Source organism: Cucumis melo, chromosome 4 (genome assembly GCF_025177605.1).
Source record: "Cucumis melo cultivar AY chromosome 4, USDA_Cmelo_AY_1.0, whole genome shotgun sequence".
Lineage (NCBI taxonomy): Eukaryota > Viridiplantae > Streptophyta > Magnoliopsida > Cucurbitales > Cucurbitaceae > Cucumis > Cucumis melo.
In genome coordinates this window covers 1,637,196-1,660,340 of record NC_066860.1, presented here as the reverse complement: position 1 = coordinate 1,660,340, position 23,145 = coordinate 1,637,196, and the positions used below count along the sequence as shown (strand labels likewise).

The window sequence follows — 23,145 nt, the reverse complement described above, 5'->3', positions numbered from 1 at the left end:
GAATGATTTTTGTATGAAATAAAAATATTGTTTTAAAAAATTTTAAATCAAGAGAAATTATTGATCGGTAAATCTGCATGAACAAAATATAGTAAAATTTTAGAATTCATTGATGATATAGACAAATATACATTATTAACTTCTATAAGTGACATTGATAGACACTGACTTTGATAAAACTGTATCGGTAAATCTATCGTTAATAGATTCTAAATGTTGCTATATTTTCTAAATATTTTTTATTCATTTTGCTATAGTTGAAAAATACTCTTAAAACCAAACATTTTTAAAATATTAAAAACACATGATTAGGAAAGTGATATTAAATCATTAATAAATAGTGTCCTACAAAATTTAGTCTCTCACCATTTTTGTGAGAAAGATGAGCTTTGTCCTCCTTTTCAAAAGAGTGATCCCTTTAATAATATGGAATAATATCAAAGTTCCTCATCTAGAATATGATCCCATTTTTCATAATTATCTCACTAATTTTGTATCCAACAATGGCCATGGAAAAATAAAAACATTAACCAAACAATTTTGAAAATATTTTTCTAAATTAAGGTTTGTCAAAGTAAGGTTAATAAATACGTTTTCAACTAAACGGTCAGGTCATAAGTTATGTTGATGATTCTAGAGATGGAGAGTCAATAACGTCTATAACATATATGGGGTATAAATCAATTAACTTTTAGGCGAAACCTTATTTTTATTTATTATGGTATGGTAGTTCGCAAAATTCAAATAGGCATTCGATCCAAATTTAAAATTCTACCTAGTGATAGTCAACATCCCGAATTAAAAAAAATATGAAAACTCAAGAACCTATCAGACAAACTTTAAAAAAATTATAAATTAAGGACATGTTTGGATCAAATCAAAAATCCATTTTCATTTAAAAAATAGTGTTTTTATATACAACTTTCTTTGATTTGTTGTTCACTAAAAACGTTTTTGTTAATGTCAAACTACTGTAAAATACTAAGAATAAATAATTGGAATACTGGTTTTTGTATTCGGTGGGAACGGTGACTAGAGTCGATAACAGTGATGATGGGAGCCGTTCTTGTGAATGAAGTTAGCCATAAACAATGGTGGCAGGAGTTTGCCGTTTATGGTAGCCATCGAAGGTGGTCATAAGTGGTGGTGGTTAAAGTTGCGATCACAACATAACGAAATTGAGGTGGTTGATTATTAGGATATTTCGGTTAATTTAAGAATTATAAGAATTATAAAAAAAAAAACTAACCATTACAATATTAACAAATTATTTTTCTTAAGGTTGATTTAAACAATTTATTCTAAACTATTTAACCAACTTATTTTATAAACTAAAATTTTTAAAAATTTATTTTGAGTTGACTACTAAACACTGATTTTCTTTTAATTACTTATTTTAAAAAAAAACCATTCTAAACTTTAGATTTCCTATATGAAACAATTTCAAACTCCTTAAATCAATAACAAAAAAAGTAATAATAATGATAATAATAATTGAAAATCTTATCACTTGAGATAATAAACATTTTTTATTTAGATATTCCAAACCAATAACTTTTTAATTTTAAATAAATATATGTATTAATTAAACTAAATTCTTTTGTCAAGACAAGTTTAGTTCAACGGTAATTAACATTTTTTTATTATTATACTAAAAGAGTTAAAAAGCAATTATATAAAAAAGTAGAAACTGTGACGAAAAGGACTAAATAAAAAGGGGCTAAAGAACAAGGATTGCATGATCTATAAAGTTTTATATGTCCATTTTGGTGGATTTTTTAGAAGTGGTTTGCGACAAAAATCATTTAGAACTATAATAATCACTTATTGCTACAACAAATATCATTTAAAAGTCTCCAATTAGCTACGATAAAACATTATTTCAAAACTCTCTATTTGTTACTATATTTACTATTTGACGGTCATCATTTTTTTTTTATTGTTTGCTTTAGCGTTTCCTATTTTCTTACTAAACTAAGATAATCTACACACCAAACACATAGTATTATAATCCAAACTAAAACTATCTACACCTAAACATAAATTATTCAAATCAAACTAAACCGATAATTATAATAACTCGCTCTTTGCCCCAAACGCTTAATTAAGTTTATATAGTACGAGAAGATGATTTCTCCATTAAACTTCAACATGTACAAAATTGTTACTATTTCTTAATCATCATATCTTTCTCTTATATTATTTACTAATTAAAATTTATTTAAAATATAAAATATAAATTTGAATATAAAAGAAAAACGAGTAATATTTGCATTTGGCAATACTTAAGTGCATCCCATTAGGATGCATGCATTCATTTTTGTGCTATCTCTTTTTTGTCACTCACATCAAACAAATAATTAGAGGGTTGCACGAAGATAGGTGTTAATCGAGATGCACTTAAGTATTTTTTAATTGCATGTATACGAAGATGTACAAATTTTTATGCATCCCACCCTAATCATGCAAACAAAACAAACTAAAAGAAAGATTAAGAAGAATCTTGTCACTTATCAAATAAAGTGATGCAGAAAATGAGTTTAAGATGTGACCACAAATGTTTTTGCTTTTCATTATGGAAACTAAGATCTACCATTTGGGCAAAAAAATTACTATTTAAAAGTTTTCAATTTGTTAGGTTATTTACTATTTGTTATAGTTTTTACACACTAAACATATATTATTATAATCGAAACTATAATAACTCAGGATTTGTTTTAAAGAGAAGTGGGTGTGAAAGAGTGCATGTGAATTAGTTATAAAGTAGGTTAAAGTTGAGATATCTCACTACAACAAATTAGATATTAGAAATGAAATTTAGTATAAGAAATGAGTATAGGTATAAAGGAATAGCAGCAAGTGGCAGTCAGTTCAAGAGGTACAAAAACAGAGAGTGATTAGATGTATGACACACAAACACAACACAACGCGTAAATTTGCTTCACAAATGGATTCCTTTTTCTATTTCTTTCCTTTATAAAATCAAATAATTTGAAACGATTGAAATTATTCTTCCAAACATCAGTTAGTGGAATTGCGTATAAATTGTAAAGCTATCGTCTTTATTCAAACCCAAAACTTCCAAAAAAAATTTATAACTCATTTCAACACTTACACCTTCTCCCTGTTTCTTCATTTCTTCTCTTTTAAATCTCTCATTATTTCCCACTCAATGATCTTTTCAATCTTCCCCATTTATATACTTCTCTTCTTTTTCATCATCTCTTCATCAACAAAATTCCCAAATTCCCACTTCAAGAACTCTCTGTTTCTTTAGTTTTTGCTTTTCAGTGTTTTTCGATATGGCTCTCTGTTTCTACTTCTTCCTTCTTCAATTTACGATTTCTCTTGCCTTTGGGACCGATCAATCTCTGTTTTTCTCTTTGATGCAAAAGGGCGTTGTTGGGAATTCTCTGCCTTCCGATTGGACTGGAGATTCCTTCTGTAATTTCACCGGTATTACTTGTAATGAAAAGGGGTTAGTGGTGGGGATTGATCTTTCAGGCAGGGCGGTTTCCGGGAGGTTTCCGGCGGATGTTTGTTCTTATTTACCGGAGTTGAGAGTGCTGCGGCTTGGACGGAGTGGGTTACGTGGAACGTTTCCACGTGGGGTAACGAACTGCTCTGTTTTGGAAGAATTGGATATGAATTCTCTGTCTCTGATGGGGACGTTACCGGATTTCTCGCCGTTGAAAACCTTGAGGATACTCGACATGTCGTACAACAACTTCACCGGTGAGTTTCCATTGTCGGTTTTCAGTTTGACGAATCTCGAGAGTTTGAATTTCAACGAGGACAACAATTTCAACACGTGGCAGTTGCCGGAGAATGTGTCTGGGTTGACGAAGTTGAAATCGATGGTGTTAACGACTTGTATGTTGGAGGGAAGAATTCCGGCGACGATTGGGAATATGACGGCGCTCGTTGACCTTGAATTAAGCGGGAATTTCCTCACCGGAAAAATCCCAAAGGAAATCGGGAATTTGAAGAATTTGAGAGCGTTGGAGCTTTACTACAATTCATTAGTCGGCGAAATTCCAGAAGAACTTGGGAATTTAACAGAGCTCGTGGACTTGGACATGTCAGTCAACAAGTTGACCGGAAAATTACCTGAATCGATTTGTCGTCTTCCGAAACTTGAAGTTCTTCAGCTTTACAACAATTCGTTAACAGGGGAGATTCCAATTTCAATTTCAAATTCAACGACACTCACTATGTTATCACTTTACGACAACTACATGACGGGACAAGTTCCAAGTAATTTGGGTCAATTCTCACCTATGGTGGTTCTCGACTTGTCGGAAAATTATTTCTCCGGTCCATTACCGACAGATGTCTGTGGAGAAGGTAAACTAATGTATTTCCTTGTATTGGAGAATAAATTTTCCGGTCAAATCCCACCGTCGTACGGTACATGTCAATCCCTTTTACGGTTTCGTGTCAGTTCGAATAATTTAGAAGGTCCGGTGCCGGTGGGACTTTTGGGTCTTCCTCATGTTTCGATTATTGATTTTGGTAACAATAATTTAAGCGGTGAAATTCCCAATTCTTTTGTTAAAGCCAGGAATCTTTCTGAATTGTTTATGCAGAGTAATAAAATTTCCGGCGTGTTACCGCCGGAGATTTCAAAAGCTACCAATTTAGTTAAGATCGATCTTAGCAACAATCTCTTATCTGGTCCAATTCCTTCAGAAATTGGGAACCTCAGAAAGCTTAATCTGTTGCTTTTACAAGGAAATCACTTGAATTCTTCAATACCCACTTCACTTTCCGATCTTAAATCTTTGAATGTTCTTGATTTGTCCGATAATCGATTAACCGGCAACATCCCGGAAAGTCTCTGTGAACTGTTACCAAATTCAATCAATTTCTCAAACAATCAACTCTCCGGTCCAATTCCTCTGTCTTTAATCAAAGGTGGATTAGTGGAAAGCTTTTCCGGCAACCCAGGATTATGCGTTTCTGTTTACTTAGATTCATCCGATCAGAAATTCCCAATTTGTTCTCAATACAACAACAAAAAACGATTGAACTCCATCTGGGCAATTGGAATATCAGGTTTTATAATCTTGATCGGAGCTGCTCTGTATTTACGACGACGTTTGAGCAGAGAAAAATCCGTAATGGAACAAGACGAAACATTATCATCATCATTCTTCTCATACGATGTGAAAAGCTTCCACCGAATCAGCTTCGACCCAAGAGAGATAATCGAATCAATGGTGGATAAGAACATCGTGGGGCATGGTGGCTCCGGTACGGTGTACAAAATTGAACTAAGCAGTGGAGAAATGGTAGCCGTTAAAAGACTATGGAGTCGAAAGGGGAAAGATACGTCATCGGATCAAGAACAGTTGTATTTGGATAAAGAATTGAAAACAGAAGTTGAAACATTGGGAAGTATAAGGCACAAAAACATAGTGAAATTATACTGCTATTTCTCAAGTTTGGATTGTAGTCTTTTGGTTTATGAGTATATGCCAAATGGGAATTTATGGGATGCTTTACATAAGGGTTGGATTCATTTGGATTGGCCAACTAGACATCAAATTGCTTTAGGCATAGCTCAAGGATTGGCTTATCTTCATCATGATTTGTTGCCTTCTATAATTCATAGAGACATTAAAACAACTAATATTTTGTTGGATGTCAATTATCATCCTAAGGTTGCAGATTTCGGCATTGCTAAGGTTTTGCAAGCTAGAACCGGCAAGGATTCTACTACTACCGTCATCGCTGGGACTTACGGCTATCTCGCTCCTGGTATACATCTCTTCTCTTTAATGAACCACTCATAATACTTTGATATATCTTATGTAGTTGCATGCACCCATCCTTTTGAAGAAGCTCACCACACTCAATTAGGGTTCATCATGTCACATAATAAATAATAAGGGTGAGCTGCAAATCATGTATGTAGTTGAAGATGCATCTAAGTATTTCTTCTTCTTCTTCTTCTTTCTTTATAATGAATATCTCGCTCCTAGTATACATGTTTTGATACTATCGCTTGATTGAGTAATACTTTGATGCATTTTAGAATGACACCCATGAATTAATATGTTAGATTACAAGTTGAACGAGATCACTTTAAAAGTGTTTGATAAGTAGTTGGAACTCTTAAGTTATATGTGGTTGTTAGGTTTTTAGAATCTTTGTTTAATAATTGACTGACTATAATGTTTGTTTGTTTGTTTAATTTTAAACAGAGTACGCATATTCATCGAAGGCCACAACAAAGTGTGACGTGTATAGCTTTGGGATCGTGTTGATGGAGTTAATAACGGGGAAGAAGCCAGTGGAGGCGGAGTTTGGAGAGAACAAGAACATCATATATTGGGTATCAAACAAAGTAGACACAAAGGAAGGAGCAATGGAAGTGTTAGACAAAAGGGTTTCATGTTCATTCAAAGATGAGATGATTGAAGTTCTAAGGATTGCAATTCGTTGTACATACAAGAATCCAGCCCTTAGACCCACCATGAAAGAAGTGGTTCAACTATTGATTGAAGCTGACCCTTGCAAATTCGATTCCCATAACAAATCCTCCAAACACACCACCACCAAAATCAACAACCCATTTGACCTATGAGAGATCTATACCCTTTTTTCCCCTTAACCAACCCTACTAATTAATCCTCAACTCAATGCTATATACCATCTTTATATTTATACACACACATATATATATACATATATGTGCCAAAACTCGTGTAGATATTCTATGTCTTATGTTTGCTATCACTTTTAAGTTCCTTTAATATGACTGTTATCAGTGTTATTCTTAACTCGTAAGTATACAGTTAAAGTGTAACCTAACATCTAATCTTCAAAAGATAAAAAAGAAAAAAAGTGTTGGATTTTGGAGATCATGATAAAGTTTGGATGAGAGTGATTAATTTGTCGTAGCTAGTTAGGTGATGGAAAGAATAGTCATGTGTGTATATAATGTTTAGTATTATATTAACAATTTTGATGAACTTTTTGTCTTGTATTATGATTTATTTTTTTTTTTTTTTTTGTTAGAAAATATTAGTGACAGTACGTCAAAATTTAGATAGAAAAAACACACTCGATCTTTACGCTAAGAATTAAATTTTGCCCTAGACTCATTTGAGCTCGAGTCTACTTTATCTTCAACTTATTAGCTTATTTCACAAAGTCGAAATTAATCGAGAAATAGAAAGGATTTGAAAATGGAGTTTAGTATATATGAATGTGTGCAGAGAAGAGAAGTATAGAGTTAGAGGAAAGTGATTGTTTTGGTAAAATATGGAATGATCACATTGCTCATTGATCCAAGTGGGTTTCTGATTCTGAATTAATATAATTGAAGGCATGATTCCAAATTCTATTGAAAGCCCCACACCCACTCTTTCATTATCTAATGGAAACTATTGATTGATTTAGGCATCTTTATTCTTTTTTTTCTTTTAATTTTCTCTCCCATTAACTTAGCCCACATTCAAGAATAAAGCACTTTAATACACATTTATTTATTTATAGCTATATTAATGCTGTTTAGGATGGAAAAAAGAAAAGGAAAATTGCATTAGATAACAACCAAAATTTAGAAAAAAAACAGCTCCTATCACTTTTTTTTCTTCCCAAATTACGAATATGACAAGTAATTAATGATATCAGACTGCTATCAGAGGGTTATCAGCTTTTAAATTTGCTATTTTTGCAATTTAGAAAATATAGTAACATAGGCTTTATTTATTTATTTTTTTTTTTTTTTGTCAATTTTGCAAGTGCCCAGAAGAAAAATTCCAAACATTATTGTATTTATCTTAACTTCACCTCATGATTTTATTTTTAAAAAAATTTAGGTACATATAAACGTTTTATTACTACTAATTGATTTTTTACTATAATAAAAGTAAGAGGATTCAACTTATATATAAATCTCTTTGGATTTAGGGTTTAAGGTTTAGTTGAATTATGTTTATGTTGGAAGATTATGTATCGAATTAAATGATGTAATTATTATAGTTATATATGTGCATATATAATTTTCTATTCATATTTATAAAAATAAAAAGTACCCTAGTTCCATACAAGAGAGTTGTTTAATTATTAAAATTATCTCGGTTTGAAGTTATTAGTTATAAATGTGTTAAAATAAATGTATTAAACTAAAATGGATTATTATGAGTTATTATAATCGTGTTTGAGAGATATTTTGAATCTCGAGAACATAACTTCTTTTAACGAATGAAGTTGAATAAAATCAAGGAATTCTCGTATTAATACGAAGAAACATTTGGATTAAATTATTTTTAATATGGTTGCGACCGTCTTTCTAAAAGAACAATGGATAATTGTTGGTTTAAAAAAAAAACTTTCAAAACAAAGAAATTTATTATACGAAAAGTTAAATTCAATGAGACATTTTCTTAGTTTTTTTTCATGGATTGTTCACACATTACTAAGGAAGTAAATAACAAAACAACCCTAAACGATTATTAAAGAACGTCTTAGATATTATGATTTAACGTGAAACACTAAACGATTATTAAAAAATGTCTAGATATTATGATTTAATGTGATACATCGAAAGATTGATCGCAGATGAATGAATTGCACGTGGGTCCTTTTATTTCTCTCTCTCAAACGACTATGCAAATACAACACACAAACAGGAATGAGATTCAAAATGACCAACATCACTTTGATTTTGGTGGAGAAGCCATAAACACCAAAGTGGTGGAACCCTAACCCTACTCTTTCCCCAATTGCCTATCATATAAGAAATTCATTTTTTTCCAAAACAAAAAAATAAAAAGGAATAATACTTCCTTTTTCCAAAGATAAGACAAGACAAGACCAACCAAAGCATCAACTATTACATTGCAATTCATCTTTCCTCCCTTTTCTCGACGATGTTCGATTTCGACTCTAAACGTAGTTAAAGATCAATAAAAATTCCCTTTACAAATAAAAACAAAATACAATCATTCGTATTAAAAGCTTTTTTCTCACTAAAATTACTTTGAACGGGTATAAAAAGAAAACAATAACGTCTTCTTCTTTCAACTAGCTTTGTGAGAAAGTTTATGGCAACGTCGTCCAAATGTACAAAATTATTCTACCTTTCTTTATCAATTTTGTTCTTATTCGTTTGCAAATCTTTCTACTCCGATTAAAAGAAATGTAAATTTTAAAAAGGCAGAAGCATATTCATTCTTTATTTTCTTTTATTTTATTTTGTGAAAAAAGTAAACAATTGGAAGAGCAACATTGGCATTAAAGAATGAATTAACCAATGAAAAAAGGAGAGTATCTAATGATAGGCTTTCACTTTGAGGGATTAGAAATGATAGCAATTGGGTTTATGTCTACAAACCTTTGTTGGGATTTTACTGTTTTAGTGAATGGGGATCCCATTTTTTGTATTTATTTACTTTTTTTTTTTTATAATCCCACTTTACTTACTACCTTAATTCATATTTAATTTATTTTTAAAAATTTATTGTGAATTACAGAACTCCTAAGAAATATTTATAAAATATAATAAAATTAAACCTAAGTATAGACTTTTATCGAAATTTTCTTACCATATTTTGATTCATATTTGTAGAGATCTTTCCTTTGTGTATTTTTCTTTTGTTCATTTATTAATTATTTCAAAAATAATTTGTAATTAAATAACAATAATAATTTTGTGTAAGAAACAAAAATGGAAGCTTTTCGATATCAAAAGATAAAAGACTAAATTAATATTTTTAATTTTTTTTTTACTATAATCATCGACGATTATTTTATCATATCAACGATATACGGGAACAACTAACGACGAAACGAGCTTATAGTTCATTTCCAATCATATTTCTAAACTTAAAACACTTAAAATAAAACCTTACCATTAGAAAAACATATTATTCTCACCTTTCTATTAATTACACCCTCTTAGTTAAAAATTTTAAAAAGAAAAAACTTCAATTTCTTATGTGTTTTCATGTTTGGATAAATTTAATTTCACACATTTGCATGATGTTTTAATTTAATTTTAAGATATAAACGTTGTTGTGTTTTGTTGATATGATGTTACTTTGCCTAAACCCTAACCTCTAAATCCAAATCATATACTAAAAATAAAAGAATAAGAAAAAATCAAAGTTATGTAATAAAAAAAATCCATAAAAATACTTTTAAATTATTAATCATTCATGATGTTTAGTAGTCTATCTTTTACACTAATTTGATATTAATAGACATAGCCTTAGTACATAAAAATCTAAACAAATTTATAGTGAGAATTAACGATTTTGATTCTAAAAATATATTCATATTGTTTTTTAATGGAAAAATTACCTTTGTAGTCCCTGAGTTTTGATAAATACGAATAGATTTATTTAGTCTTAAGTTTTCAAAATGTAACTTTTTAGTCTATAAATTTTTAGAAATAAGTTTAAAATATTTTCAAATAATTTTATACTTTTATTTTAGATAATTATATAAAATTTTAAATTAAAAAAATAACTTCTAAAAAACAAACATAAAATACTTTTAAGACTTTATAAACCTATATTTTAAAACTTGCAGACTACAAAAAGTATATTTAGAAAACTCGATGATCAAATGAGTCTATTGTTATAAATTTGAAAACTAAAATAATTTATGGATACGAAAGACGTTGATAGATATGTTCGGTCGATAAAATCTAAAATTTTGAAAATAATCACTTCCATTTTTCTATTTGCGTGTATTTATACTTTCGAAAAACGCAGCCGTTTCAACTCCCAACGACAGCGTCGGTGCTCGAGCCACGGGCCCCACGTGCCCGGCAAAACGGTCATTGGGCCAACTATGCGGCCCAACACCACACGTAACAAAATAAAGTATTAAATCATGATTACTTGAATTTTATTACCCAAATGCAAAAATAATATCATTACAATCATTTCATTTTTTATTTTTTATTTTTAAATATTGAGATTACAAAAATTAAATTTAATCTAATTTTTTTATGGTTTTCTATTGGAAACTATGTTAATTTTGAGAATTAAAACATTCTGATATTGAAATTTAACTAAAATAAATAAATTTTTAATTTGAAAGAAAGAAAACGTAAGATTTCATATATGACTTTTGGTTAAAATTTTATAATTTTAAAACTATTTAGTGTTATTATATTCATTTTTAAGAACAAAATTGTATAAAGTTTGTATTCTACTTGATACTTACATCAATCTTATATATATACTAATTTATTGTGACATTTATGATAATATTTTAATCCTTAAAATATTATTTTTTGGGAAAATTATTTTATTTAATTCCAAAATTTTGAACTATGCATTTTCGTGGTTTCAAAGATATACAATTTTAGTCTTTTAGTGTTTATTTTGATCTTTAAAGTTTTTAAAAATAGGTTTAAAAGATCGTTGAAGTAATTTTTGTTTGATTTGAATAATTATATGATATTTTAAATTAGAAAAAAATAGTTTTAAAAATTATTCTTCATTATTTAGAATGATAGTATAAAATTATTTGGGAAACTCTTTAAATCAACTTTTAATAATTTATAGACTAGAAAAAGTATATTTTGAAAACCCATAAACCAAATTGATTTATTGTTATAAACTAAAGTATGTACGTATTTAAAACTTAGGAACCAAATGCATATATCTTTCGAAAAATTTCACTTTCTTTCTTTTAACCAATTTAGTTACTTACTTTAGTTTGTATTGATTTTGTCTTCGTGCTTCATATGGTCATCAAACTTTCTAAACGTGACGACTTGGTATCTACGCTCTAAAATGTGTCACGATTTAGTCTATGTGTATAGAAAATTGTAAGGCTCGATATAATTTATTAAATATACAAATTATTTTTATTTAAAATATTTTTATTTAAAAAATAGTTAAAATACGTTTCAAAAGGTATTTTGAAAGTTTACCAAAAATACCCAAACTTCGATTTACCCTAAATCGAACAATATTAAGACATAAGTAACTAAATCAAAACAAAAACATATAATTAGTGCTATTGGAAAGTTGTTAGGTTGAGTTGTGATTGTTCATTAAATTGAAAAACTATAATAAAAGAAACAAAAGAGGTTTCATTGTTATGTGTGGAAATAGACATTCTATATATAGAAAAGTTTATGAAGAAAGAGGAAAAGGCCATGAAGGGGGAATTTAAATGTAAGTTAAACTAAAGAAGGGAGAGATGAATGAATGAATGAATGAAAAGACAAAACAAAGGAAGAAAGAGGGAAAAGTAGGTGAATGATAATAATAATAATAAGAAGAAGAAGAAGTAAAAACGAAAATAATTTTAAATATTTATAAACACAGTAAATCATCTCAATCTATCTCTCATATTTTAAGATAGATTACTGTATGTATCTATTATGATAAAGATAGACATTCACAGTAGTCTATTTTGATCTATCACGATTCGTTATAAAATTGGTTAGACTATGATATTTTGCTATATTTAAAAATACGACGAGAGAAAATTTAGACGAAGAGGATAATTAGGATAGAAACAAATTTAGTAGCAATTTTAGAAACAACTTTCTTAAGAAAAGAAAGTTTAAATTTTTATTTAATTTAATTATGAATTTTAAAATTTAAAACAATAAAACATCAAATTTTATATTATTTATATCACAACATCTCTAAAGAGTATAAAAACACAATTCAAGTTGTCTATCAATTACCAAACACATATTTGTCGAACATATTGTATCTAAAAACATAAAACGTAATCTAGGTTGTCAATTAAGCAACTCAAATGGTTTAACATGTCTATAAACTTCGAATTCCGTGTATATATATAATAAATTCTTGAATTCCATAGCTAAAATGAATGGATCTATGAGAATTCTTTTTACTTCCAAATTTTACTAAAACTTCAAATGGTTATGGACATAAATGCAAAACAATAATGATGGGGGTAATGTGTGTTGTAAAAAGAACAAAGATTTTGCCTAAAAAGGGCCTATAAATCCTAAAAACCCAAACCAACCACACCCTTTGTTATTATCATCACATCACAATGCATAATTATAACATTGCAAAGTAAGTAAAGAAATAAATAAAATCATGAAAAATGAAAATGAAAAGACCATTTAATTGAATGAAAATATTGTTGAATTATTTATTTTGTTATTTTTTCTTCCTAGTACTGTCTGCTAATTTGTGTTTGTGATCCCAATATTGAATTTTGCCCCCACACACACACACTTATAGAGGTGTCAGCTTAGGCCTTCCTCTATTTCTATACACAACCCTTCATTCTCTTCTCTTTCTCTTATCACTTTCCCCCCCACATCACTTTCACTCATTTCTCATATTCTTAGAAGCTTTAAAGGGTTATTATGCAAAAATGTATCTTTCTTATGAAATCAACAAAATAAACGTAAATATAGATCGACACACAAACGTGTGTGTATATATATACATACATACATACATGGTTTAATAACAGTGTTTTAGCCACGTCTAACAAGATAAAGCAGAAACAATTTTGTTTGAGAGAATGTTTGATAGTATAAAAACTGCACTACTAAGTTAAAGAGTTTATCTATATTGTACGTTTCTAGACTCTAAGGTCATAAATATTTTTTTAATTTTCACCTTATTTTATTTTAAGGGCGTATGATTTTAATTTTTGTTTAGTGAGTTATTAAATTGTTTAAAAATTTGGCAAAAACTAGAGTTCCTAAATTTTTTTTAAATCTAATTTTATGGTTGATTGTTACTTTTAGATTTTTAAAATCCAATTTGGAGATTTTAGGTGTCGAGCTTAGTCGCTTAGCCAACCAGAATTTGATCGATGTTCGAATGTGGTTCAAAACTCTATACTCCATCTTGTATTGAAAAAGATTAGGTCTCTCAAGTTTTACTATTATATCTAATAAATCTTTGAACTTTAAAAAGTGTCTATTCAATGATCTTCAAAACTTCTAAATTTATGTCCGATAAATTATTTAATTAATTTATTAAACATTGTTAAAGGTTTATTACATACCATCAAAAATTAATTGTTCGAAACCTATAAGATTTTTTTCTTTGTTTAGTTAGACAATATTTATTAAAACACATACGACATATTAAAAAAAAATTGGAAATTTAGAAATATAGTGACATATTTTAAGGTTTAATGTTCGAAACGACAACATTAAAAATTTTATACGACGTTTCGATAATTATTTACTGTTATATTTTTTATTTTTTAAAATTAAACTTATATACACATCTTTCGTATCCTAAAGTTTTTGTGTTATTAATTTTTCTTTAACTTTTTTTTAATATTGATGGTTTTGAATTTGATATATATACATATATTATTTTATATTATACATTTGAATCCTTTCTCTTGAAATAGACAAATAAGTAATTTGAGTTGGGGACAAATCTTTAAATAAAAATTGATAATCTCAATGATATTTAAAAATGTATATAATATATTAAAAAATTAAATAAAATAATAATATTTAAATACATCTCGAACATTATTTATCTTTGTTTCTATGCATTTTTTTTCATCATCAACATCGATAAAAATATTAAAATAATTCAAAACAAAAATTATCACATAATAAATTATGATTAAAAGATTTGATAAAATAGGTTAAGATAGAAAATGTTTGTTTATGGAGTGGAAGAAAGTTGAATGTTTGTGACGGAATGGTATCATTTCCACGTACCAACTAATTGGTCACCAACCCAACATCTTTCACTATCTTCCATGTATTTTACAATAAAATTCCCATCCCAAAAAACCATATCCTTTTTTTTTTTTTTTTCATTTTTCCTCCCCAATATTAAATCAAATATCCTTTTCCTCCCTCCTTTTCTTAATTATTAATTAGTGATTTAATTTCTCATCACTTTTATTATCATTTTTTTCATCTTATAATTCAAAATGGGGTTCATTATTTGTTTCCTAATAATAAAAAGGTTTCAAGCGTAATAAATAACACATTAATAACTTTTGGGTAACAATAAATATATTGTTAGTTGAGAATTATAACAATCCAAAAGAAAGTAACAAATTTTTTTATTTAATTAAAAAAAAAGCATTTAGAGTTAGTTAAAGGGAAAGAAAACCCCTAATGCTTTTATTTAGACGTTATTAATGAGTAAAAATAAACAAATTTCTAAATATATTACACTAATTCGAAATTTTAACAAAATTTTATATTGTATTAATGATGGATATTTGAAGACTTTTAGACTATATAGTATATATAAATGTTATAATATTTTTTTTAATAGAAAAATGAATGCAATATTAATTATTTGAATTAATATGTACAAATTGTAGGGAAATCCCACATCATAGCAAAAGTCAAAATGCAAGCTGTGATGATGGGTGGGTTGTGCTTATGGGTGCACCACTCTATGATTTTTTTTTCTTTTTTTTTCTTTTGGTTCTAATTTGTTTAGGAAATTTCTATGAAAACAAGAAATTGTATTTTATTTGTAAAAAAAAAATGTTAATTTATTAATGGGGTTGAATGGAATGGGCAGGGAAATTGAAAGCGATTAGCGAGAGAGAGAGAGAGAGAGAGGAGAGAAAGGGACAGAGACAAAAAGGGGGAGCTGTTATTGCAAAACAAGAACAGAGAGTGTTGAAAATGGCGTTTCACCGGCCAAAGAGCTGAAAAATCTCTCATTAAAACTACCCTTCTTTTTCTTTTTTCTTTTTTTTTCCTAAATAAGATGAACTTTTAGACAAAACCCACATTTCTTCTTCTTCTTCTTCTTAATCTTCCCTTCCTTCCCAGAAAACCAGGCAACTTCCTTCCTGTTTCATCTTTCACTCTGTTTTCTTCAATGGCGATGGATTACATGTTTTTCTCTTCCACATTATTCAATCACCAAGCTGACCTTGGTCCCCAACAGGTAACTTCTCACTCCGCCTTTGTAAATCGAAGGTCGTTTTCGGGCATTTACAGATAGTTGCAGTACAATGTAGCTTCTCTCTGTTTAATCCTCTCATTGCGTCGAAAAAGGCAGACAGGATGGAGCCAGGCAAACAATACCGTATATATAAAATAGTTTCTTCTTCGTCTCTCCCGAAAAGAACACAAAAACATTCGTACCCCTTTTGGACTTATTGTTCTTTTTTGGGGGGGTTTTCTGGGGTTTCCCTTGAGTTTCAAACGAGGATGAACAGCATACCTTTCTTCATCCTTAATGGGTTTTTTTCCGAATGCCCGATTTTCAGCTCAATGGGTGAGAAGCATTTTGATGATATTCCAAATGTATGTATCCAGATAATGATGAGGATGATGTATGCTTTTCCAAATTTTCATTTATTGGGTTCTTTTTTTTCCCCCTAATCAATTAATAGAAGCATATGTTCATTTCATTCTCTTCTTTTACCCTTCTCCACCCTTCATTTATTTCTGTTTTGTGTTTTGTCTTCCCTTCTTTTGGTAACTTTTATGTTTGTTCTTTGTGTTTGTTTTGACCGTCCTTAGTGTATTATTGGATGACAATGTTCGATACTATTTGTTGCTAATAAGGGACTTTTGATTCTAAGATTTAGAAGAGGACAAAATATATTTCTCATTTTACAGTAGTTGTAGCATTGGAGTTGATGTTACTGTTTACAATTTGTTTTGTAGAAAATAGATTGGGAGAAAAGTTATCTTCAGTTGTTTTGACTTGCTTGCTCCCATCGTTCATTTACAATGATTTTGTTTTTAGTTAACAGATGAACTAAATAGGTAAGAACAATGTGCAATGAATTATGAACTTGTCGTTGCTGGCAAGGCCTTGGTACGTTGATTTGTAGAAGTTTGTTTACCCAATATTCAGGGTATGACTACGATAATTCTGAGGCATTGATTGATAATAAATAGAGTAGACGTTACAATCTATGTATGATATTGACACATAACTAGAGATTTACGAGTTTATATCTGCAGAATCACAAAGTAGAAATAAAGGTTTCTTGTCCTGTGATTTTAGTTGTTAGACAAGTCTCTCCGTGCTTCTGAAACCAATTTCACGACAGTTCAAATCCATCCACTTGTCTGTTAGAATATGTTCTAGCTTGATAGATTTTGAAGGTTATGCTTTGGTGAATAGAATACTCTTGATTGACCACAACTGGATCCAGCTGACTTTTTTTTTTCTTCCCATGTTCCAATTCCAAGATGCAATGGATTAATGTCTTTGTCTCCATGTACCAATCTGCTTCTTTGAACAAAATGCAATTCTCTCTGCTTTCTTAAGCACTTTTGTTACTTGGAACTTGATCCTTGATACTCATATTGTTTAGAGGACATGTATTCTTCTTGAATTTCCCTTCCAAAATTAGAAAAATGAGTTTGAATTTCTTTGTGTTTTATCCTCAGCATGATTTGTTATGTAGCTGTCTGTGCACGTTGTCCTAGCATCCTATACTCCATTGAGTAATTTCTGATGCTTATTATATGGTGCTTGTTCTTATGGCTGGGAGCTCTTGATTTTAGAGCTGAGCTCATCTTTAACTTTCTTCTGTTGAGCCTACCGTACAATTTTGTCTTGAGGAAATGGCCCCCCTCACTCTGTTAGAGAAAGTTCTCAAATAAAATTCCGCCCACACCTACCCCATTCAGGCATATGAATATCAAGTCTTCCTGAACAATGCTGAAGCTTATCCTTTATGACAAAGATACTTTGGTCAATTGTTTAACATGGCATTTTTTAAAATTCATTTACCTCATATTTGAATGTGTAGGTGAATTTAAGGAAGTAAAGTTGTAGTAGGTAATTAATCTTACACATCTGAAAACTGTTCTCTTCTCGTCCTTGTTAAATCAAATGTGTTAATCATGCATGATTTTTATTGTTGTTTTGGATTCCAGTCTCTGAGCAGGCTGTAGGATGTGACAATTTACAATCAATGCATGAGACTGATTTATAAACTCATGGGTTTGGAAATGGTGGGGCATTTGAGTGTTCTTTTGTTTGTTAACCAATCACATTTGTAGTGGAAGTTTGAACAAGGAGAAGACATGCGTTGAGATAAAAGAAAATACATGAATTCAATATCTTAATTCACATCATTTAGAAACCATCATGAATTGACTTAGTGGTAAAAAGTGAAACATAGTTCCATTAACTAACTAATAAGTATGGGTTCAATCTATGATAACCACTTATCATGAATTAATTTTCTACGATTCTCCTTGACATTTAAATGTTGTAGGGTCAGGTGTATTTTTTCGTAAGATTAGTCAAGTTTCTGCCTCTTCCTAAAAAAGACATGGAAAACACTCTGGCCATTTTTGTGTAGATTGTAGAGTATGACATTGATCTCTGAGATTAGCTATGTTATTGCATCTGATGCAACTATATTTTTTTTCTCTATCTAATCCTTTGTAATACACTCATATAATACATAAAAACAGGAATTTTAGTTAAAATACTGTGGGGGAAATGTATTAAATGGGATTTGATGTACAGCATATGGTATAAAATTGGGTTCCCTGTCATCTTGTGTACAAACTTCTTTACCTGTTGGATCAGGATGGAAGGAGTAAGAGATGTGCAGAGGTGTAGGGTCCCATGCCTGTCATGTTGAGTGTTTTCAATGTGATTTGTGGTGAAGTAGCATGTAGAAGGAATGAAGGGTTACCTTACCAGTTGGCTGTTATAAAGAAGTAAGAAACAGAAGGCTGTGATGGATGGAGCTGGAAAAAAAAAAGTAAAAAAATATATTAAAGTGTAGAAATCAGAATCATTTATAAGCGTAATGATGAGGATATCAAAGTTGATGGAGTAAATGTTTAACAGCAGGGCAATGAGTTGAGAGAGAAGAAGAAGAGGAAAAGAGAAATGTTGGTGGTTGGGATAGAAGTAGAATTATGGTAAGAGTGTAATGTGATGGGGTCCAAAGAGAAAAGTATAGGACAGGGAGTTTAATAGAGTAAAAGTGAAGGGTCTATGTTTTTTTTTTTTTCCCACACTTCTTCATTGAATGTGTTTATGTGTTTAGTGTTGTAAGAGAAGAAGAAGAAGAAAGAGCCAGAGGAGGGGCAGAGAGAAACAGAGAAGCAGAGTCTCCTTTTGGGTTGGAAGTGTGAGTATGATTTGAAAAAAGCAGAGGTTGAGATTGGGTTTGTGTGTGAAACAAGCAAGTTGGTATTGCATTATTATTATAATATGATGAATGAATGAATGAATGTATGTATGTATGTATGGTATCATTGGAAAACCCCAACCAATGTTAATGGGTTGGTGGAATTGGGGATGCTGTTTTCTTCATTCAAAACCACAACTGCAACTGCACAACAGAGAAATGGGACACTGAGCAGATCAGTGGGATTTGATGGATGTCTGTTTAATACTTTACCATCTCCTCTTATCTCATCTCTTCCCTTCACTTTTCTCTGCCCTCTCACTGCTCCTACACTACATACTAGGCATCTTTTTCTCTCTTTTTGCTTCATCTTATCCCTTCTATAAAGGCTATGGGGGGTTTGGCCATTTAGTATAGTTAATATTATCTGATCCTAAGGTTTGTCTATCTACAGGCATAAAGTTATAATAAGATTGAGTTTATCGATAATTGTGAAAAAATAGATTAAAAAGTAAGATCAAGTTACTTTGTTAAGTGTGAAAAGTAGAGATAAAATAGAAAACAAAAGTTTTTTTTTTTCTTTTGATAAATATAAAAAATATATATATAAAAGAAGGATACATAGAGTTAGGATTTAGGGTCATTTGAGGTGAACATGATAGATCGAAAAATCGAGTCCATCGATCAAACCGTAGTAGATTGGTCGAAGAATAAGAGGGGTCAACTGGTGTCGGTTTGGAAGATCTTAAATTGGTAAAATTTTAAAATATTTTTAAAAAGTTAAACCAATCAACCGACCGACTTTTACACCTTGCCGATTGGGTCAATTTGAACATTCACTAACTTGGTTGATAAACTGACTTTGATTGATCAATGTTCATCCCTAATTTATAGACCAAACGACATCTTAAATTTATGTTTTGGACAATCATCGATGGGAAATTCTACCTCCTTCTACCGTTGATTGTTTTACTTGTTATCTTTGTCTTCCATTGGTTGTAACCTACATTAACATTTTCTATTTTCTCCTCATAAACTATTGACTATAATAACCTACATAGCGTTCGAAAGAATTACTTAACCTTTATTGTTCATTGCTTTCATATTATATGATTGTTAGTTATAATCATTTTCCTGATGAATGTTGAAGTCCAATGAAGATAATTATTGAGCTTTCCATTAGCTTTTAGAACAGTAAAATGATAACAATAATTTTTAGTTATAAATTTTCAAGTATATCTCAATGTCAGTTTATAAATAGCAAGTTTTACCCTTTACTAACAGAAAAAAAGAAAAAGAAAAGTACAACTGAACAAGGTGAGAAATAATTGAATTGATCAAAAGATTAGAAGATCAAATTTGAATCTTTCTTAATTTAATGATTATGAAATTACATGGGATGCAAATTATATAATTCTATAATTGATTTTTTTTTCTTCAATTTCTTCATAATTTAATGATAATAAGATGTATTTTTATATCCTAGAATTTCCATTTAAACAAAATAAAACATAAATGAAATCACATATAAAAAGTAAACAAATGGGCCGCGTTGGTCTTCGATTATGGGCCCATCTTTAAAAACTTTGGGCCGCGGGTCAATACGATCCAGAGACGTGTGCAAAAGGGGTGACCTATTAGAATTTTTTTCTTTTTGTTTATTTTTATTTAATTAAAATTTTAGTTGAATTTAGTTTGAGATTAAATTTAATTAGTGTTATAAAATTTGATTTGTATAGATTTTTGTTTGAGTGATGCAATACCTAATATTCATCATCTAATCATTTTTCTCCCGAGGTGTAAAATTGTTTCGATAGTTTTGTAGCTTGTTCTCATCGTTGTTTAAAAATCACTTGATATCATTTGGATTTGAGTTTAATTGATTTTGTGTTCAACCCTCTGAGCTTTAGCTCGAATCGTCGTTTAATTAGTCATTGGCCTATTTTGCTATGTTTTCTATATATAACCGAAATTGATCATCGTGCTATGACTTTAAAATACGAATCTACCAACCCTTAAGAAATTAATCTTAAAAAATCTAGACATAGGAAGTTGTCTATAGATAAAAGAGAAGTTACAAATTGTGTCTGTTATCCAAACAACCTAATTATTTTGTCGGTTTAAATACTTTGTATATTATTTTATTTTGGTCCATAAACTTTTGAAATAAGCATATATTAGTCATTGTCGTTAAAATTCTGTTAACTCTTTAACGAAATGATGAAGGTGACTTCATGGAGGTGTTTTTTTCTCTTCCCTCTATTTTTTTTCTTCTTTCTTCACTGTGAAAATATTTATTTACAATTTTATAGAGTTTATTTTATATCTGAGTTTACTTATTTTATTTTTGTTTATTTTACATTGCTACATGGATGTTAATACCAATATATCATTATAATTTATTTATTATTATTATTATTCAATATCCTTATGATTTATTTCAAGATTCCAATTTGAAAAGAATAAAAACACTAAAAGATGAGGATGTCGTGGAAGCAATGTAAGAGATTTGAGTTTTGGAGAAAAAAGAAAGAAAATTAATTTTTTGATTTATTTGATCAATGTATTGATTATTCTTTATAAACTAAGTTAGCAAAATTTCTTGATTATTTAACAATTTAAGTAATATGACGAATCTAAAACTTAATCATCTAAATATACAAGTCAAATCATCGATCATTCGAAGAGTTAACGAAAACTTACTAACATAATTAAACGAAAAAAAGTAAATCATTAAAAAAACATTGAAAATTAAAATGACAGTTTTTAAAATTTTAAAAATAAAAAATAATATACAAAATTTAAACATAAAAACAGAACTTAAAACCTATTTTAATTTACTTTTTCACTTTAACTAATTTTCCAAAACTCAGCTCACTAAAGCATATGAATTGGAATTTGGAATTTGGAAACTTTGTTAAAAGAAAAAGAAAAGGAAGGATTCGGAAAAAAAAAAAAAAACTTTTAATTGTGACCTAAAAATTTAATTTTGGGACTTTGATTTGAAGAAAGGTGAATTATACATAGCCTTCAAATTCCAAGACAACAATTATTCTATTTAGAAAAATTATCATTTATTTCATAATTTAACGCGATAAATCTATTTCGTATACGTCACGTTATGTTACTATCATAACAAGTAATGAATAATGAAGGTTATAGTTCAAACAATTCTCTATAATATACCGTAAGATTTGAATTTTTTTCGATGATGCAAACCCTACTAGCATCATAACAAAATTAAACGTGTATAGTATTGATAATGATTTTGAAATTAAAGCAAAAAACAACTCTAAAAGGTTCTAATAAAAATACTTTTTATCACTTTTTTTTAGATCTTATGACTTTTTGAGATCTTAGACTAAAGTTATATATTTTTGAATTAAATGAGATTAAGATTCTTCCGTGATGAAATTATATTTTGTTTGTTCTAAAAAAATCTAAGTCATAATTTGAAAGTTTAGAAACTTAATTCGATACTTGTTTACAAGAATTAAAGGAACACGTAACGCGACGTAAAGGTTCACATACAAAATTATTGAAGTTATTCGATGACAACGTGGCTCGGGTATGTGATCCCATGTTATTGGAAGATATATATATATATATATATATATATTAAGGTTTGATCATAATTTCTCCTTTCATTTTCTGCCTTTTAATTTGTGTATATATATGTTTGAATTTTGATTTGGTTGTTTTTTTGTCTATAGTCCTTGGTTTTATTTGAAAACAAAAAACCCATATTCCACTCTAATGCAACCCAACAACTGCTAAATGCCAACAAAAAAAAAAATGTTCTAATAATGTAGAGCTTAGTCTTAATCAAATTATTTAAAATATAATTCCATTTAAAATTGACAAAGGACTAAATAAACGAGACACGAGAACATAAACTACAACGTCAAAGAAAAATATTGGATGGATGGAAAACATATTATTATATCGTGATATTTTGATGTATTTAAAACAACTCAATATTTTATATAATAAATACTTAAAAGTTTGAACTTAAAAAAGTTAAATTAAATAATGGTGATATTATATGAATAATAATTAATATATACATAAAAAAGGAAAAACTTTTGATTGGTGAAGTTGGAAATT

The 23,145-nt window shown here is 29.2% G+C and overlaps 1 protein-coding gene across 1 annotated transcript; it reads left to right on the top strand.

Annotated features, from left to right (window-relative positions):
• Nucleotides 1-2,926: 2,926 nt before the first annotated feature.
• LOC103503625 (receptor protein-tyrosine kinase CEPR1-like) lies at nt 2,927-6,788 on the top strand. Its single transcript, XM_008467879.3, has 2 exons — nt 2,927-5,763; nt 6,210-6,788. Exons 1-2 carry the CDS (start codon nt 3,303-3,305, stop codon nt 6,590-6,592), a joined length of 2,844 nt encoding a protein of 947 aa, XP_008466101.3. The 5' UTR covers nt 2,927-3,302; the 3' UTR covers nt 6,593-6,788.
• Nucleotides 6,789-23,145: the final 16,357 nt, after the last annotated feature.

Coding starts and splice junctions, on each gene's coding strand:
- LOC103503625 (XM_008467879.3), top strand. CDS start 3,303: ATGGCTCTCTGTTTCTACTTCTTCCTTCTTCAATTTACGATTTCTCTT. Junction 5,764..6,209: donor TTACGGCTATCTCGCTCCTG/GTATACATCTCT, acceptor AATTTTAAACAG/AGTACGCATATTCATCGAAG.